The sequence below is a fragment of the Diorhabda carinulata genome, chromosome 1 (assembly GCF_026250575.1).
Source record: "Diorhabda carinulata isolate Delta chromosome 1, icDioCari1.1, whole genome shotgun sequence".
NCBI lineage: Eukaryota > Metazoa > Arthropoda > Insecta > Coleoptera > Chrysomelidae > Diorhabda > Diorhabda carinulata.
The window spans coordinates 30,190,822-30,208,544 of record NC_079460.1 but is presented as its reverse complement, the minus strand read 5'-3'; the positions used below and the strand labels follow the sequence as shown (position 1 = coordinate 30,208,544).

At 31.1% G+C, this 17,723-nt stretch overlaps 1 protein-coding gene across 1 annotated transcript; it reads right to left on the bottom strand.

Moving 5' to 3' along the window:
• Positions 1 to 5,642: 5,642 nt before the first annotated feature.
• On the bottom strand, positions 5,643 to 17,368 carry LOC130894954 (cytosolic carboxypeptidase 6). The gene is made up of 9 exons (XM_057802024.1): positions 17,350 to 17,368; positions 16,403 to 16,650; positions 14,019 to 14,113; positions 13,666 to 13,891; positions 13,483 to 13,612; positions 12,645 to 12,871; positions 11,839 to 11,930; positions 8,318 to 8,541; positions 5,643 to 6,118 (listed from the first exon to the last, which is right to left on the bottom strand). Exons 1-9 carry the CDS (start codon positions 17,366 to 17,368, stop codon positions 5,643 to 5,645), a joined length of 1,737 nt encoding a protein of 578 aa, XP_057658007.1.
• Positions 17,369 to 17,723: the final 355 nt, after the last annotated feature.

The window sequence follows — 17,723 nt, the reverse complement described above, 5'->3', positions numbered from 1 at the left end:
GAAATATACTAAGAAAATAAAATACCCAGTATTAATGAATTTATTGTTACAATATCTGTATACTTGTGTCTTAGAATTGGGTAAGTAATCGATATCGGCCCAGTAAACTTGTATCTCGCGTCGAATTGCTTCTAGAGTTTGTGGAGACTGGGGTAAAAGCCAGTCGATTCCTAAGAGCGAGATAAACAATCCAAATTATAATTGCCTACTATGCTTTGCAAACTATTGGTCCGCAATTGATTTTTTGAAAGTGCAGCGGTACTATACAGCCAAAACTCTAAGGCGGCCATCTTGAAATGATTTCATACCGAACAATAAATCACTACTGTATTCACACGTTTCTGTATCCTAATAGTTATTTCTCTAAAGGTAAAACAGACCTAGGTTAAGCTCACTATTCAGACGCTATCAAATTGTACGTCTATCAAAAGCTAAATCAACAATAGCTTACTTACTTTTTTGTGAAAAAAGTTCATAACTCTACATATATAGTTGAAAAACTAACCGTTCCTTATCCCGACTCAAATAAATATATACCTAGAAACATTTTCTAATAAGTTAATTGATACTGAGTGTTCTGTTTTCTGTGAAAAATTATTGAAGAAGTTTTAGCAATTTTTCATCAATACAACAAATTTATGCGAGCCCATAAAAAGGATTGCAGTAATTTCAAATGATAAGTGATATAATGCTAATTTTCAATCAAACATCAAATTTTATACCACATATTGGGAATTACAAATTATTTCAGTCAAAAGAAGGAATTCAATTAAGTTCACCTTCTTTCTTTGTTTGAAAAACATGTTTCTATTTTTATTTAATCAATTTGTGATGGTCGATTTTTTGAAACTAAGTGTTTTAAAAATTACCAAATGAGGTGTTAATAACTAGGAGCATGTAGGTTTGCCTTTTAATGACTGAAACCTTAGTTGGTGATATTGCCACTTTGCGTTGATCAAGAAATCGTCCGTATACTATGACAGTTATTTTAACAATTTTTAAGCGTTAAACTTTGACATTTCTTTGCTTAGAAATATTTAAAGCTGAAATTTAAATGGGAATTCTACTACTTACTAGGTTTCAATATAGAAATAGACTTTTAAATTATTGAAACAAGCACGTCCTGTTGAGATCAATTAAAAATATTTTACACACTGTTATTGAGACGAATTTTTCGATCTTCTGAGATATTCATCAATTTTTATGAAATTTTTGATCGTAAATAGTAGTAGATATTGTCATTTTTATGACTATTACTTGCAAATGCATATTAATGTTAGTAGGAAAAGATTGGATTTGTGACTGATTAAAACATGACCGAGGAGTAAAATAGTAAACAAAAAGAGAAGCGAGGAGGACATAGATGACATATCAACCGAAACCATCGCAACAATTACTTTTTTTGAAAGAGTATTGGTCGGTGAACTACATAACCCCGCTGTTAGTCTTAACCATTCCCAACTCTGTGCAATCTTGACGTAATTAAATGCACCAAAATTTCTTTCCGATATGCCTTTAGATATATTGAAAATTTACACGCATTAAGTTCTTTGCCGAAAACCACTGTATAATCTCTATTATTTCACAGAATGTTGAGCTACTTCTCGACTATTTTTGATACTTAATAACTAAGGGTCATATTGGGTGCGGATGAGAGGCACAGGCTTAGGATTGGAGTAGTGACTATAGATGGAACTGGACTGATTCACTCATTTCCGATACTATATTATGAATACTTAATGTTATATGGTAATAAATAACAAGCGACACGTTCTAACCGTACAAGGTTGTGACTTCCGTACCGAAAATCACTAGACTTTTTAGTAGGACGAAGGTAACAACCATACCGAGTTTTAACTATTTAATTCGATTAAGTTCTACACATATATACTTCTGTGTATATATTATGCTTGCGTTAGTTATATATTTAATCTGTTATTTGTATTTTCTTGCTTACTGTCCAGTGTCACATGCGCATTTGTGTGTATTATTGTCATTTGATGGTTATTTGTATCTTAATATTATATCTATTTATTATATAATTGTATAAGTACATACTGACATTAGTATTAGTTGAGTCATTTAGAAATTTGTGTAGTGTACGGGACCGCGATCGCATACCAGACCAGTTGGTATTTTATCACTTTAATATGGGTCACTATTAGATGGATAATGTTTAGAGTTCGGTTCAGATTCGTGTAAAGGGTTTATTCACTAGAAAAGGGCTGTGTAAAGATGGGAACCAGGTCGGATACGGATAGTACTTAGAACGAAACTAAGTTATAAGTACACTGGACACTAGCAAATACTAAAATGGATGCGACTGCAATAAATTTATATTGCGAGTTGTACAGAGATCGACTACATTAATTTACACACGAAGCAATTGTGTATTTCAGGCTAGAAGTCGGTGTTATGCAATATTTGTACTTTTCCATGTTGACAAAATTCAGTACAATAAAATATAAAAGCTGTATGTTAGTAGTTTTTTTCGATACAACCATCCTGTACACCCTTCAATATTTATTCAAAGGTAACACATTTTAAATATTGTACAATAATAACAATTGAAGTAAGTGGATGATTAAAATTTTTTAGTAATTCATTTAAAAATGTATTCACTCAAAAAAACGTCAACATTTTTAAAAGTGACTTCGGTGTATTCGATTTAAAACCCACAACGATTGTGACACTCTGTGTATCGTTCCACCAAAATCCGGTGGGCATCGGAAGCGTTCGCACATAAAACAAAACTACCGTTGCAGTCGCAATGCAGTCATGCTTGGTAATTATGTTACCAACAAATCACGCCAATCCATTATGAATTGAATCTTGCCTGCAAAGCTCATGGTCCTGTTAATTAGTACTTGTAGAGTAGCACTTTAACTGGGTTAAAATTAAAGATGGAGAAAGCGGTGTATAAGGGGTTTATCACTCTCTATTTATCTTTATTAACTATTACAATCAAAACTTGTTATCCTCAGCCTTCATTAAATGGCCAGCTGATACCAACGTTACCCGAACATTTCGAACGCCAATGACGGCGACGAAATTGAAATATTCTGTAGGCTCGTTCCAACGCATCGAAAAACCGTCTTTGGTACAGTGATTCTGTGCAATATACGTGTTCGAATCGGTGAATTACCGTAAAGCCGCGTCCCCACTGGACAAACATTGTTTGCCAAACATTTGTTGAAAATTCCGACAAACTTTTTTGTTTGACAAACAATGTTCGTTGGTGTTTTTGGTGTGGACGCTATCCCAACAAACATTTCATGTGAGGAAGGAAAAGGGGCCGCCATTTTTGTTTTGTCTAGAATGTTCCCGTCCTAGATCGAACATTGTTTGTCAGGGACTTCCCTGTTTGGATTGTTTTAGTGTATTTTGAAGTGGTTTTCTGGCGTAATTTTTGGATATAAACATTATTATTTGTATTTTTTTATTGAAAATATCTAGTGGAAAAGTGTGTGTGTGTGGTTTTTCTGCAAAATTAGTAAGTTTTGGAGCCAGGAGAATTTGATAAGGTTAATTGAAGTTTACGAAGGTAAACCTTTATTGTGGGACCCTAATAATGATTATTATAAGAACAAAATGAAAAGAAGAGATGCATTAGATGACATTGCAAAAGATTTAAGTGTAAATAATATCGCCGAGATTAAAAGAAAGATTGAAACTCTTGTAGTGTAATATAGACAAGAGAAAAGTTACTAGCAACAAATTGTAAGTCCGGGATGGGGGCCTCAGAAAAAAACAAACCTTGGTGAGGATGAGCTTATTTTAATTTTTTGGCCGACAAATCAACACTCGGGAAATGTTTTCCAGCGTTTTATGAGTCCAATTGGAAAATAGCGAACAGTCAAGTGGGATTGCCATCTTTTAACACCGGTGTGGGATCGTCAGAAAAAAGCTCCACGAGTAGCATGCCGTCGCCGAATTCTAATAAAAAGCCTAGCAATGTTTCTGGAGTTGAAACAGTCACAGGACGACCTGGGCGCTGGTCATCTTTAGTGCTCTCTCAGCCCTCGCTAAAGTGCTCACACCACTCAAAAACACGCGCGCGAGATAGAGAATTGTCCCCATAGGCACATAGAAAAAAACACGTTCGTTTCAAACCGCTACTGCACAATTACTATAATATTGGCGGAAACGGATCACGTTCACTATCGTTCGGAAACTTATCGAACTAGTAGAGTCATAGCCATATGGTAGGGCTTTTCGGAAACTATAATCTGAGGTCAGATAAATCATCCATCAGCTGATTGTGAATTTTTCGTTTTTTAATATTTTTTGGACCCAGGTGTCCACCTGAGTTATCTTTAGGGCTTTTTGGAAACTATAACCCAAATTCAGGTACATCACTTATCAGCTTATTGCGGATCGTATCCCAAAACCAGATTTTGATCACAGTTACCGAACATCGCGTTCAATTTTCGGTTGAAATTTCAAATTTAAAACATGGTATTCAAGAACTTTTGATTTTTTTTACTTTTTGTGCGTTAATTTTTCCTTGATATTTATTTAGTTGTATAAAAGACTTTAGATGTTTAATAATTGTTATTGAGCAATTATAAACGATTTATTCATTTACGCGAATTTTGCACTAAAACTTAATACAAATAAGCTATTTTTATTCTGATATATCGTTAAGTACAAAAATCGCAAAACTCAGTAACTTATCAAATACTTTTTTTAGAGGGTACAAATTTTTTAATACTATTTTCCTGGTAGTACAAAATAAATCATTATTCTGCCAGGGTATTTTCGATGTTTACCAGGGTAGAAAGAATCATATAAGACTACCATCCGATTAACTCGATTAGTTTCCGAACAACAATGAAGTGATCCGGGTTAAATTCTGAACATTCAAAACTCCATCATAGTTTCCGGAAAGTACCACCCTAGTATATAAGTACATAGTAATTGTGGTTAGTTGTTTCGTTACTTTTGGTTTTTTTAACTAAAAATAATTATTTTCCGTTAGATGGTTATCTATGATTAATTCTTATAAGCAGTTTGCTTGAAATTTTATTAAAGCTTGCTGTTTTTGTACTTTTGGCATTTTAACATAAAATTAGGTTATTTAAAATCCGTGTGAGTTGGTAAATCGCTAATAACTACCTCATAAAAATTATTTAAGACTTAGAATTTATTACACAAAAGAATAAATGTTTATAGATACAGAACCAGATAACATAACATGAAATATGGAAAAATTTAGGCACGAAACGAAAGTAGTAGAAATGAAAATTAAAACATGTCTTAAAAAGATATCAATCCAGAGCTCTGGAGATTTGAATGAATAACCGCCGGGTAAAGTCATAGATACCAATTAAACATTTTTGGCACTGTCACATCATTTTTTACTTTTTTCACGCACCTCTTACTTATAAATATAATTAACAGATGAGCTAGGAAATGACTTAGACTGAAGTCTTGATGAAAAATACTAATATGATATTTTGAAAAATTGACGTGAAGATTTTGAACGAAAAAGGAAATAAACTTATATAACAGCGAACATTTTTATGTATGTATATAAAATCGAATTATCTATTAGAATTAAACAGTTATTCAAGATAAAATTTACAAAAAGTGTGAGGTAAAAAATTGAGGAATGTTACTAATGTAACTACATAACTGAACTAAGTTAAATTAGTACATTTTTTCTTTTGATTCTGGTTAATGTAAGCATTAACGTCTTCCCTAATTATTAAATTAAAATCTATGATAGATAAAGAAGGTTCTGGTAAGACCACGTATGTAGTAGGAGATAGTGGTGTATTATTTTTTCCTCTCTGCGTGTTATCTTCTTTCGTGTGTAATTGTTCTGTGAGTCTATTAAAAGTATGTCGATGTGAAGTTGCATGTCGATGACTGAACGTTAACTCATCAAAGGAGGTATCATAATCACATATATTCAGATTTTTGAAATGAAGTTCAGCTAATGTTCGACTTGTCAAAGGTCGTTGAAGTCTCTTTTTATTTCTTCTTCTTATTTCTTTCAATCTTGGTTTTTGTTTCTTCTGAACTATCTCTGTACCGAGTAGAATGGGAATTGCTCCTGTATTGTGATAATATTCTAGGAAAGTTTTCACCAAATTTCTACCACATCTCATATCGTTTGTTGGGTAAGGAAATGTAAGACAGAATATTTATTTAAAAAACTATAAGGAATAAATTTGAAACATAAACACTTTTATAATGAGATTTCACACTCATCCATCTACAGGATGAGTTTTTGCTTTGATAAATCAGTCATGATTTGTACATGCCATTTAAGTTAAGCAAAATATGTAGACAACAACTTTCGTTATATTGCATTTTGATAATTGATTTTTTATTTCAAATAAATATCTTGTATATCATCACATTTTTCTATTTTATTGCCACTTTGTGTTGATATCTGAAATGTACAATTTTCAGAATGTTCATGTTTCAATAAAAATTGACAATGGTAGGTTTTTATACTGATGGTTGATAGAATTTTTGACAACAAATCGCCACTTCAATGATGATGCCACATAGCTATTTTTAAATTTCTGGATTCCAAACAAACTTTGTACAGAGCTGAATTACTAGATCTATTCACATCGTTTTAAAGGTATAGGTATTTTAAGTTGAAAAACTTATGTATGTGAATCAGCCTATCTTTTGAAGTAAGCCCATAGTTATAATAGTAATATGATCAAAATAGGCAATAAGGACCTACCCATTCTTAGTAATAAACTTGGATTTGTAATTTTGGTATAGTTTATTCACTTTTAGTGCTTCAAATTTATGAAATGAATAAAATATCAATCTTAATCCCAAAAAATGATTGATCCACTGACCCACACCAACTTTTCACGTCAAACCATGTGGCGTGATTTTATAATACAGAAAAAAAAAAATTTAACCAAGAAACGTCTTTGACCATTTTGACTTTCTCGAAATCCCCACATAGTAAGTTGAACGATAAAACATTGTTACCTCACTTTTCAAGATAAGCTAACAATATTGGACAAAGTAGAAATCTCCAACAAAATATTAGTATTAGGACTCCTCACTTTGTAGCATAGAACAGCCAAACTGGTTCCAAGAGCTTGAAGGACAAGATTAACACTTCGTTAAATATGTTTGAAATAAGGGATTCTGCAAAAATGACCGATAAGGTAATCAATGTTTGGATAGCATAACTTTGCAATATCTATCCTGACCACACTAAATTGCCAATATTGGTACTGTACGAGGATATATTGAAAAATTCTTAGCCTAATATAGAACCAAACAAAATTTCAATGTCAAAATATTTTATTACTCAACATATGCTCCTCTTAATCGGATACATTTATTACAGCAAACCTGCAACGTCCCTAGACCTTTCAAAAAAAATATTTCTTCTTGCTCTGCAAATCAGACCTCCACAGCTTTTATTACCTCCTCGTTGGAAGAAAATTTACGAGCTTTTAAACTTTTTTTCAGTTGAGGAAAGAGATGATAGTCGGACGGAGCCAAATTTGGTGAATAAGGGGGGTGTTTTAATAAATCAAACCCTAATCACGAATTTTTTGCATGGCAACATGAGATTTGTGTGCAGGGGCATTGTCCTGCAAAAACAAAACACCTTTGGATAGCTTTCCGCGTCTTTTCTCTTTAATTTTTTCCCGTACAGTAGTCAGTAATGTCGAATAGTAATCTCCAGATATTGTTCTACTGAAATTGAAAACTGAAGCAAGAACTTTTCCAGCAGATTTTTGGACAAGAAACTTAAGGTTTTGGAGATCCAGAGTGTTGCCATTCCATCGATCGTTGCTTTGTTTCTGGGTCGTAGGAAAGTACCCATGTCTCATCTATAGTAACAATTCGGTTTAAGAAGTCTACATCGTTTTCAAATCGAGCACAGATCGAACGCAATGCTTCTATCCTTACACGCTTTTGGTCAACATTCAAACATTTGGGGATCCATTTTGCAGCAATTTTTCTCGTGTCCAAATTGACGTGATCTATATGATGAACGCGTTCGTATGAAATATTCAGTGCTTCAGACATCCGTTTTAGCCCAATTCGACGGTCTGATAAAATCATGTCATGAACTGCATCGATATTTTCGGGGACTAACACAGAAAGTGGCCTTCCCAATCGGTCATCATCCTCAATGGAAAATTTACCTCTTTTGAAGCTTGCAGTCCAACTCTGGTTTATTTTTTTGACGTCAAACTTTACACTGACACTTCTAATAAGTTATTGTTCGTTGCTGGTTTAGGCTAACCTGATATCAATACATCCTCGTACTAGTTTTAGATGAGATTATATCATGAATTTATGATCAAAAGGATACAGGTATCTTCTGTGTAAGGAATCACATTATCCGATGTTTTGAGTTTATAACCATAAATAGAGACTTCAAATGTGTAACAGTTAACTCTATCACTTAATATAGAACAAAGATATCGTCTTGCAGTTCCAATTTTGTTAATGTCTGAATTGAACATAGTATTTTCAGGTACATAGTCATCTGAGGTATTAGCCAAAAGTTTTGGAAATAAAATATGCCGTTCGTACCTATAAAAAATATATTGTGCGTACTGGGTAAATAATAAGAAGCATAACAAATTTCTTGTTTTGACGAATGTAAAAGTGTTTAACATGTGAACTTGTTTTATATGTAGACCCTGTTATGAAACGGTATGTTAATTCACATCTGGTTGTCAGCAGTTTATTTTGAACAGAATCTATAAAAAATTGTATATTTTATTCCATTCAGATTTTATAACTTCACTCATATAAGAGAAAATTCAAAAAAGAAATTCTTATGTTGAGTTATATAACACATTTTTGTTAGATTGAATATATTTTTCAATCCAATTTTAATCAATCCTTTATTGAAAAAAATATTTTTCTGTGTGGACATTTTGAGACCATGGCGATGGAAAAACAGATGGTAAACATTTAATATAATATAAGCTGGATGATTCGTAATAATAGTGAGGTAAAGATATTACATTTTTAAATCACAAATAATTATTTAACATTGCAAATTTTTAATAACAAAACAAAAATAAATGGAAAAATATTACTAGATTGTTTGGTTCAGCTATTATGCATTTTATTCTTCATCCACTTCCAGTTCGGGTTTAAACTCTATATTGGCACCAAGCATTGAAGTGAACATTGAATTACAGTTTACAGTACACAATGCTAGTCGGCAATAATGGTATAGGATGAGTTTTTTGTAAATCGAACGTAAGAGTTTCAATAACCTTGTCCCCTCTTACATTTGCTATATTTATATACATATAAGTTTTTTTATATTAGTACGCAAAAAAATTTCATGATCAACATGTTCTTAGTGACTTGATTCCAACTGTCGAAACTTTTCTTTTTGCTGCTCGCTTCTCAGCTTTAAACAACTCACACCTCATACATTTATCTTTTTTTAACCTGGGTAAGCTTAGAAGACTTTCAAGAACATTTTCTTCAATTTTTGATAGAGAAGTTTCTAATCACTTGGGTGAATTTCCAAAGTTTGTCTTTCTATATACAAATTTCTCTCTCGAAAAGTTTTAGCGAAGGCATTGAAAACCTTGGTGGTTTCGGGTCATGGGTATTGTTTACCAATAAAAATTTGTGGATTAACTTATTATCGTTTTCTAATCAATGGGCTTTATTTTCAGTAGTGCGTAGAGAGAAAGTTTATCAACAGTTTTGCAATATGAAATAAATTTACATTGCATAACATGGTCCATGTAATAGTGTAATATGTAATAATAATGTAATTTGATGTATAACAGCCTAAATTGATCTGTTGTTCTATCTGTATCGTACTCTCTGATAACGGGAACTACAAAATAACGAAATCCTATGTTAAGATGCTATACTAGGTAAAATACTGTCCGTAATACGACATTGCCTTCCGATAGGTGGAATGGCAATTGTTCTTGATTTTTCGATGTTATCTGGAACTAGGTTTGAACCTGAGTTACCCTTAGGGCTTTTCGGAAGTTATAACCCGGGTTCAGGTAGATCACTTATCAGCTTATTGCGTATCCTAACTCAGAACCAGATTTGATCACAGTTTCCGTACATGTTCAATTTTCGGTAGACATTTCCAATTTATAACATGATCTAGAAGAAATTTTGATTTTTGTTACTTTTTTCGCGAATTTTGCACTAAAGTTTAGAACCAATAACCTATTTTTATACTGAAATACCAAAATACAAAAACCGCAAAACCGCTAAACTATTTAATAGGCTACACGTGAGAATTAATAGTAGACTGCCATTTAAGGAAAAAAATAATTTTCAAACTTCAAAAAAGTATAAACAAATGAAGTTGATTGCATTGATTAGTATAATGATTGATTTTATAGGAAAATCGCAAATGGTTAGTTTCGTTTTTATTTGTTCTACCAGAAAAATACTTCATATTCATATTCATATTCATAGCATCAGGAGTTCAATGACAATTACAGAGAAACGCTATAAACTAACCGTTTCCTACCAAACATATAATGCCATCTTAATAATGAACGTACGGATAGAAAAGTATGACCACATATAACTGTAGTTGCCATGGCCATGTAGATACTGGTAAAAGTATTACTCAAAAATTTACTTTGTGATTTAAGTATTGTCTGAAAATCAGCAACAATGCGAAAAGATAATCAAAAAGTCACTATCTATTTTGTTTATTTATTTGTTTATTCTTGACTATTCAATGAAACTACTGAAAGTGTAGGTATTTAATTAAGATATTTTCTTTATAACTTCACCACAAATTGAATGATTTTATAAAAAATAAAACCTTAAGCATTAAGTTTTTTTTATAGTCATCTAATTGTTTTCTGTAAGGTTTATAATTTTATGTTTTCTCCACTTTACCTGATGGTACAAATTAGGTAATGATAATATATAGTTAGTTCAAATGCAAACAAAGTGATTCATGTGACTTTTTTTGGATTAAATCAGGATTTCCTTGGAGCAGTTGATCTGCCCTTAAAAAATCGTTTTCTCCCAGTTTTTCTTCTTCTTCTTCTTCTTCCTGCTGTGTATAGGCATCATTGCCTGTTTTTCTTCACGTCATTGCCTCTGCTCGGTCACCTGGGAGGTTGATACTCCATCTTTTCCTAGGTCTTCGAAGGCTTCTTTGTCCCTTGATATTTTCACAATTCGTTTTTCCGTCATGCGGTCAATGTGCTCATTCCATTATATCTTTCTATCCAGTACCTAGTCATTGATGTTATCTATCCCGCATGTTCGTCTTATGTTTTCACTTTCATTTTCTCCCAGTTTTTAGTAAAAATAAAATAGAAAATTTGACATAATCATCTGGTACAAATTGAAATAAAGCTATTTACTCCTTAATTCAATCCAGAGCTTCAATTTTTATGTCTGAAGTATACGTTTTTCGAGAGTACGATTTTTTATTTTCTTCACTTTTTGGAAGATGGAAATTATTTAATAATCTTTTTCTGGAAGTACAAATAAAAATTAAGTTAACTATGTGCGATTTTTTTATAAAATCAATCATTGTTCTGCCAGGGTCTTTCTGATGTCTACCAAGGAAGAAAGGATCATATGTAGCGCTTAACTCGATCAGTCTAGGAACAATGAACGTCATCCCGGTAAGTGTCCGAACATTCATATTGGGTTAACCTGATCATAGTTTCCGAAAAGTCCTTTTGTTAGCAGACAGAGCATCATTAGACAAGATTACGGCCACAACAGATTTTCTAAATTTAGTTTTTGTATTTAATAACAACTTAGTACCGATTTGATGTTACTTTATCTTGCGACGTATATAATTGATTTGGATTGTGTGAAACCTCAATACGCTTATTAAAAATGATGCATACAAACCTATATACATCTTCATAGCTATTTCCGTACATAAAACAACCCTTAAGGCTCGAATGTGCATGTATATCGATCACAAAATCTAATTGAAATTCCTGAAATAAGAAATTACTGTTCATTTCAAAAATATATTATATAATGCTTCGTCACACCTGATCTGACCCTACGGAACGTCAACGTTACTTGACCATTCTCAATTAACGTCTTATTTTTATAGAAATCGTTAGAAGCATTTGTGGTTAATGGAGGTGTTTTGTTATCTTTGTTATATTATAATTCAGTAAAATAAAATCAGCGTTTAGTTATTTTGAATAAGGATGAAATTACCAAGAAGAAAATGGATACATGAGATGTTTACAAAAATCATAAGAAGGAGAATCTTATACATTGTTTAAGGAATTGGAGGATAATGAGATATGTTTGTGCAAACATCTGAACATCTCGGCATCAATTCTTGCTTACCGTTTATCATGCACATTCATACTGCTAGATGGGTTCAGCAACATTACGGATCGTTATGTTGAAAATACGTTTTCAAAGAATCTTAACGGATAGTGTTATTGACGTTTGCTGTATATGGAAACATTACTATGAAAACCATTCAACAATATTTTCCGGGTCAGTGACGTAACGTTGACATTCAGTAAAATGCAAATATATATATATATATATATATATATATATATATATATATATATATATATATATATATATATATATATATATATATATATATATATATATATATATGTATTCTTATCAATTTTACATGTATTTTCGGAAAAATATTGAATAAAATGATCTCTTACTTTATTTTTATCTATTCTCATTAACATATCAATCACAGCTCTTAATGCAGGATGGCACCATTGATTCGAAATATGCCAAGATCTGTTTAAATCTGTTCCTATAACGGTGCTTCTGTAATTACCTAAGAAAACTCCATCTGGATTGAGCATTGGAATAACTTTAAATATCACATGTTCTCTTAAAGTTGTTGCTATATAATTTGAACTTATTAGTAGTTCTAGCAAACCTGAAAATCAAATTTATATTCAATTGCGTTCACTTGAGAAAATTACTTTTCTAAGAAATCAAATATCTAAATTCTCGATCACATCCTTATCGTAAAGCTTATAATACATAAGAGGTTTGATTAAAGCACTATTTTATTAGAAATAAGGGAAAGGTACGCAATGCACTTCTCCCAACGTTGAATTCATGACTGAAAGACTTTTTTCGGAATAGCTTCTATCTTACAAATGGTTCCCTAATGGAGACATCAAACACTATTAAAAACGTATAAACATATAAATAATATGAATACTTAGTCCTGCTACGTAATATTTATAAATACCTAGTACAAGATAGAATGGCTATCGGTCTATTTTATATCGATCATTTTTTGAAAATGTCAATTTATTTGAAATAAATGTAGTATGTAGTTTAGAAACAAATAGTTTCAATCGAGTATATAATAAAATTTTCTTTTAGGTAACTAGGTCACGTATGAAAAGAGGTCTCTTGATTCATTTAATGCTTTGTTTTGTTGTAAAATCGCATATATTATTACTCAATAGTCCACTAATAATTTAAAGATGGCAGGTACTTGAAAGTTCGTATATCTTTAAACATGTAAAAATATACCTTGACATACAAAGCTAGATGGAGATTCTCCTGGGTGTACTCTTGCCATTATAGCAATCACTCTTCTTTTAGAATTTGGATTATTTTTATTTAGAGATCCTATAGTTATCAAATCGATTCTCCTTTTTTGCTGAAAGTAATTTTTTATTAATTGATAGTAATAACTGAGAATAGTTGATGTACCACAGAATGTTCAAGAAGTTCCTTTTTGAAGTTCTCAGTAAGATAAGCAGCTTTTTTCTCTAAAACATTTGAAAATGTCTGAAGCTTCGAATAACTATAAGGAGGAGCCAAACAAAATTGGAAAAGGTCATCTTCTTTATCGAAACCAAATGAAAAACTAAGTACATAATGGCCATGATGAAGAGCAGATTTATGATAGAAGACATATTGTTTAGGAATCCTTTGCCTACAACATATTTATTATATTTTTTCCAAATCCAATTGACAGGAAAAATTTAGAATATTTATTTTTATTACTAAATAAAGAATGTACGCTGGGATATATAATAACAATCCCATTGAAGTGTACTTACCATTGTGGTCTACTAGAAGATTTAACTAGAGGTGTCATATTTTCCATGAATAAATTTCTATCTTTACTAATGTTTACAATATTGAATATAACTCTCTAGAAGCAATACATATATTCAATTACAAAAATCGGTGTTTGTAATATTGTCAATAAATTAAATAATAATATTTATTCTCCATGGTCTGAATTTATCTCCAATATCACCCATCAAATTTTTAAACCAGCAATAAAATGAGACTTTGGATATTTGTCACATCAAGGTAGTTTCTATGCTCAGAGTTATATGATAGTTAGGATAAGGATGGATGGGATTAACCAACATTGTGCTGCAAGCAGCCCAAGGATTTGTATGTTGCCTTCGTTTGCTGCTAATTATTTTCACAAAATTAAGGCACGTCCCAGAAACTCGCAAGATGAATTTTAAAATAACTGTATACATATATAATAAATAATAAATTTATTAACTGATCGACAAACAAACTGTCTTGTGGAAGTTGATAGACATCAGGAAATCCCTATCACCTATTGCTATTTCGCCTTTGTGTAGTCTTTCCAATTACAGCTTTGGAATTAATATTTGGGTACATTGCGATGATTGCCGCATATCATTTAATACGAAATATGTTTTATTAGATATAATATTTTGGTGGAAGCCCTAAATAGTTCACTACACTATCACATATGTTGATTAGTGGAGATTCAATTGTACGTGTAGTTTCGGATTGTTGATTTGACATTTAATACATATAATATAATAATTAGTTAGCCAATAGCCAAATCAATCATTCCATTTTTTTCTAAACTTGACCTCTTTCGACAATAATCCTATAAAAAATAATTTCCAACTTAAAAATCAACTTACAAAAACCTTTCATTTGTTGTTGTGTAATAGATTTTACAGGTTTTAATAATTATTGAGCATTTAGACTAATTTACACGGTTTTTCAAAAATATTTAACGCTCCCGTTGTTCATCGCTCTTACTTCCTTAGTTGCCAGGAAACAGCTTCAAATGTGATAGCAGGAAATAAATCCTCAACGACATTCACTTCTATCTGTTGACAGTTTTTTAATAAGTCGGCCACATCTTTTTTCAAATTTTCGTATTTTTATTTCCCAAAAACTTTTCGACAAACTTTTTGAATGACTTTCAAGCAGTTTTTTCTTTGACAGATAAAATACTTCCAGACTGAGGATCTTTTATGACTTTTCGAAACTGTGGGCTAAAATATATTTTTACCTTCTGTAATATTTGGAAATTTGGAATAACCATTCTTGTTTAGCGTCTTCAAAAAGTTTTTCATACGGCCAATGTTAATGTGTAAAGTAATGATTTTGGATCTACTAATGACTTATATTTGATGTTAATTTTCCTGCCATAAACTCGTTTCGAATAGGCCGTTTTTCTCTTACATAATGATGGTCTCTGCCCTGCTGTCCCACAGATAAAGGAAAGAAGAGTATTTGGTAAATCCACCTTGTGAACCCGATAACAAACCGAGGACTTTGAGGTTGCTGCACACTTTCCATTCATGTTCTTCATACTTTATTAATTTCATTAAAGTACACATTAAATCATAGCTGTCATCACAACTTATTGCCGAATGTAAAATTGGCTTAGTAACATTGGTGAATCAAATTAAAGGTATACGTTATTCTTAATTGACTATTTAAGTAAAAAAATTTTGAAAAAATACACGTTTCACTTTCCATCTTGGTTCGCAATATGAAATCCAAAATAATGAAAAAAGGTTTGCAACTTTTAAATAATCTATCAACAATAACGATTAGAATTTTCTCCTCCACATTTTTATCAAATTTGAAACGAGATATTGGACGTTGAATGAGAATGTGACGTGATTGACTTATCAGCGATTCATTAATACACATAGATTTTTCACCAAATTCTAATATAAGTTATTTTTATGTCGAAAAGAAAAAACTGCAAGCATCGGTAGCACTGCCTATAAGAATCAATCATATAAGAAAAATTTAGAAAAAAAAAGACTCTTTAAGTTAAAAAAAAATCACATCTACCTATGATATACTAGAATAAAAAAGATAAGATTTACTGATAAGATAAGATATATATATATATATATATATATATATATATATATATATATATATATATATATATATATGTGTTCTATTGAAATTTAAACAGATAGATTGGAAGTAAAGTGGTTAAAAATTTTACACTAAAATTCTTATATACAGCAGAATATTTTCCAATACGACTTCTAATACTATAGATATGTCTATACATGAGCCATAATGCTTCAGCACAATTAAAAACCTTAAAATGTTAGCTCAAACCTCTACGTATCATTTTAATAAGAATCACTAAAAACATGTTATGTTAAATATCGAAAATATTTCTTACCTGATCTTGTTTTACATTGTCTACAGTAAAATTAAACCAAAACCTCAATTTTGGGCTGCAGGTATCAGGTCGAATAAAAAGATCATATTCGTATTCATTAATTAGATCTACCCTTCCTAAATTACCAGTTTCAAAAGAAGCGTCAAAGCATAAATGCCCTTTTTTTGCCTTTCCAGAATGTCCTGGAGGACGCATAATAATCCTACTTACATTTCCCATACCACCTTCACCATCACTATCATCCGAATCTGAAAGTACCAGTTATGTTAACGTAACAATTTCAATGTCTGGTTTGATTATTGTGAGGGGTGTATGAATAAATGAGATACTTTGACATATATCGGAAATTATTTACTTTGCAACTATTGAAGAAAAATATACACAATAATGTGCTAAATAGAAATTATTCAGATTTTTAACTTAATTGCAAAGGTAAGCATTTGTTATAACGATAGTGAAACGTAACCAATGTCTACACCTTCAAAATTAATAGTTTACTATAATGTGAAAAGAACCCTTTTTTGCTTTCTGTGTCAATTGCAAGGAGATACAAAATAAAAACAGATTATCGATTTTCTGTAATTGTACACATTTTTAAATTTTTTGTAACGAAGTTGACTACTTCGAAAACAGTTGCAACTTTATCTGTCTATTTTGTTAATTAAAATTAATGATAATTAAAAATAATAAGAATAAAATATATATCAAGATATGAAAATATGGAGAATAAAACTACACTCTTAGCGGTTGTGGTAAATTAACTCAATTTATTTAATATTATACAGTCCATGCTTGAAAATTGTTTTGCAGTATTTTTAGTTTGCATAAAATTTAAGATTATTTTTCATTTAAACTTTCTGTGGTATTTTTCTAGTTTACAAATTAAAGTATTTTATTCAAGCAAAAATATCATTTTGATACCACTAATACAAAAAATATATACTTACCTTCTCCGAAATCACCCATATTATTTTAAATTTGAGAAGGCACTTTAGTTTATTAACGACTTGGATTGAGCTCATAAATATAGCACCTGGTAGTGACAATGTGTCTAGATAGTTTGTTGACAATTTTCGAGCATATATTGTTTGATCAATAGGAAAATTTCGTTGCTTGTCTACCTTTGTACATGTTGATAATAATGACCTAATTATTTTTTTGTTAATGTCATATATAACAAAAAGTTTTTATGTATAAAGGTAGACAAGCAATGAAATTAACTTCCATTCTTATAAAAGGTTTATCGATCCATATCTGCAATGTATCATGTGTTCTTTTTGAAAAAATGTATACAATGTACCTTGAATAGCAGTGTATCTTA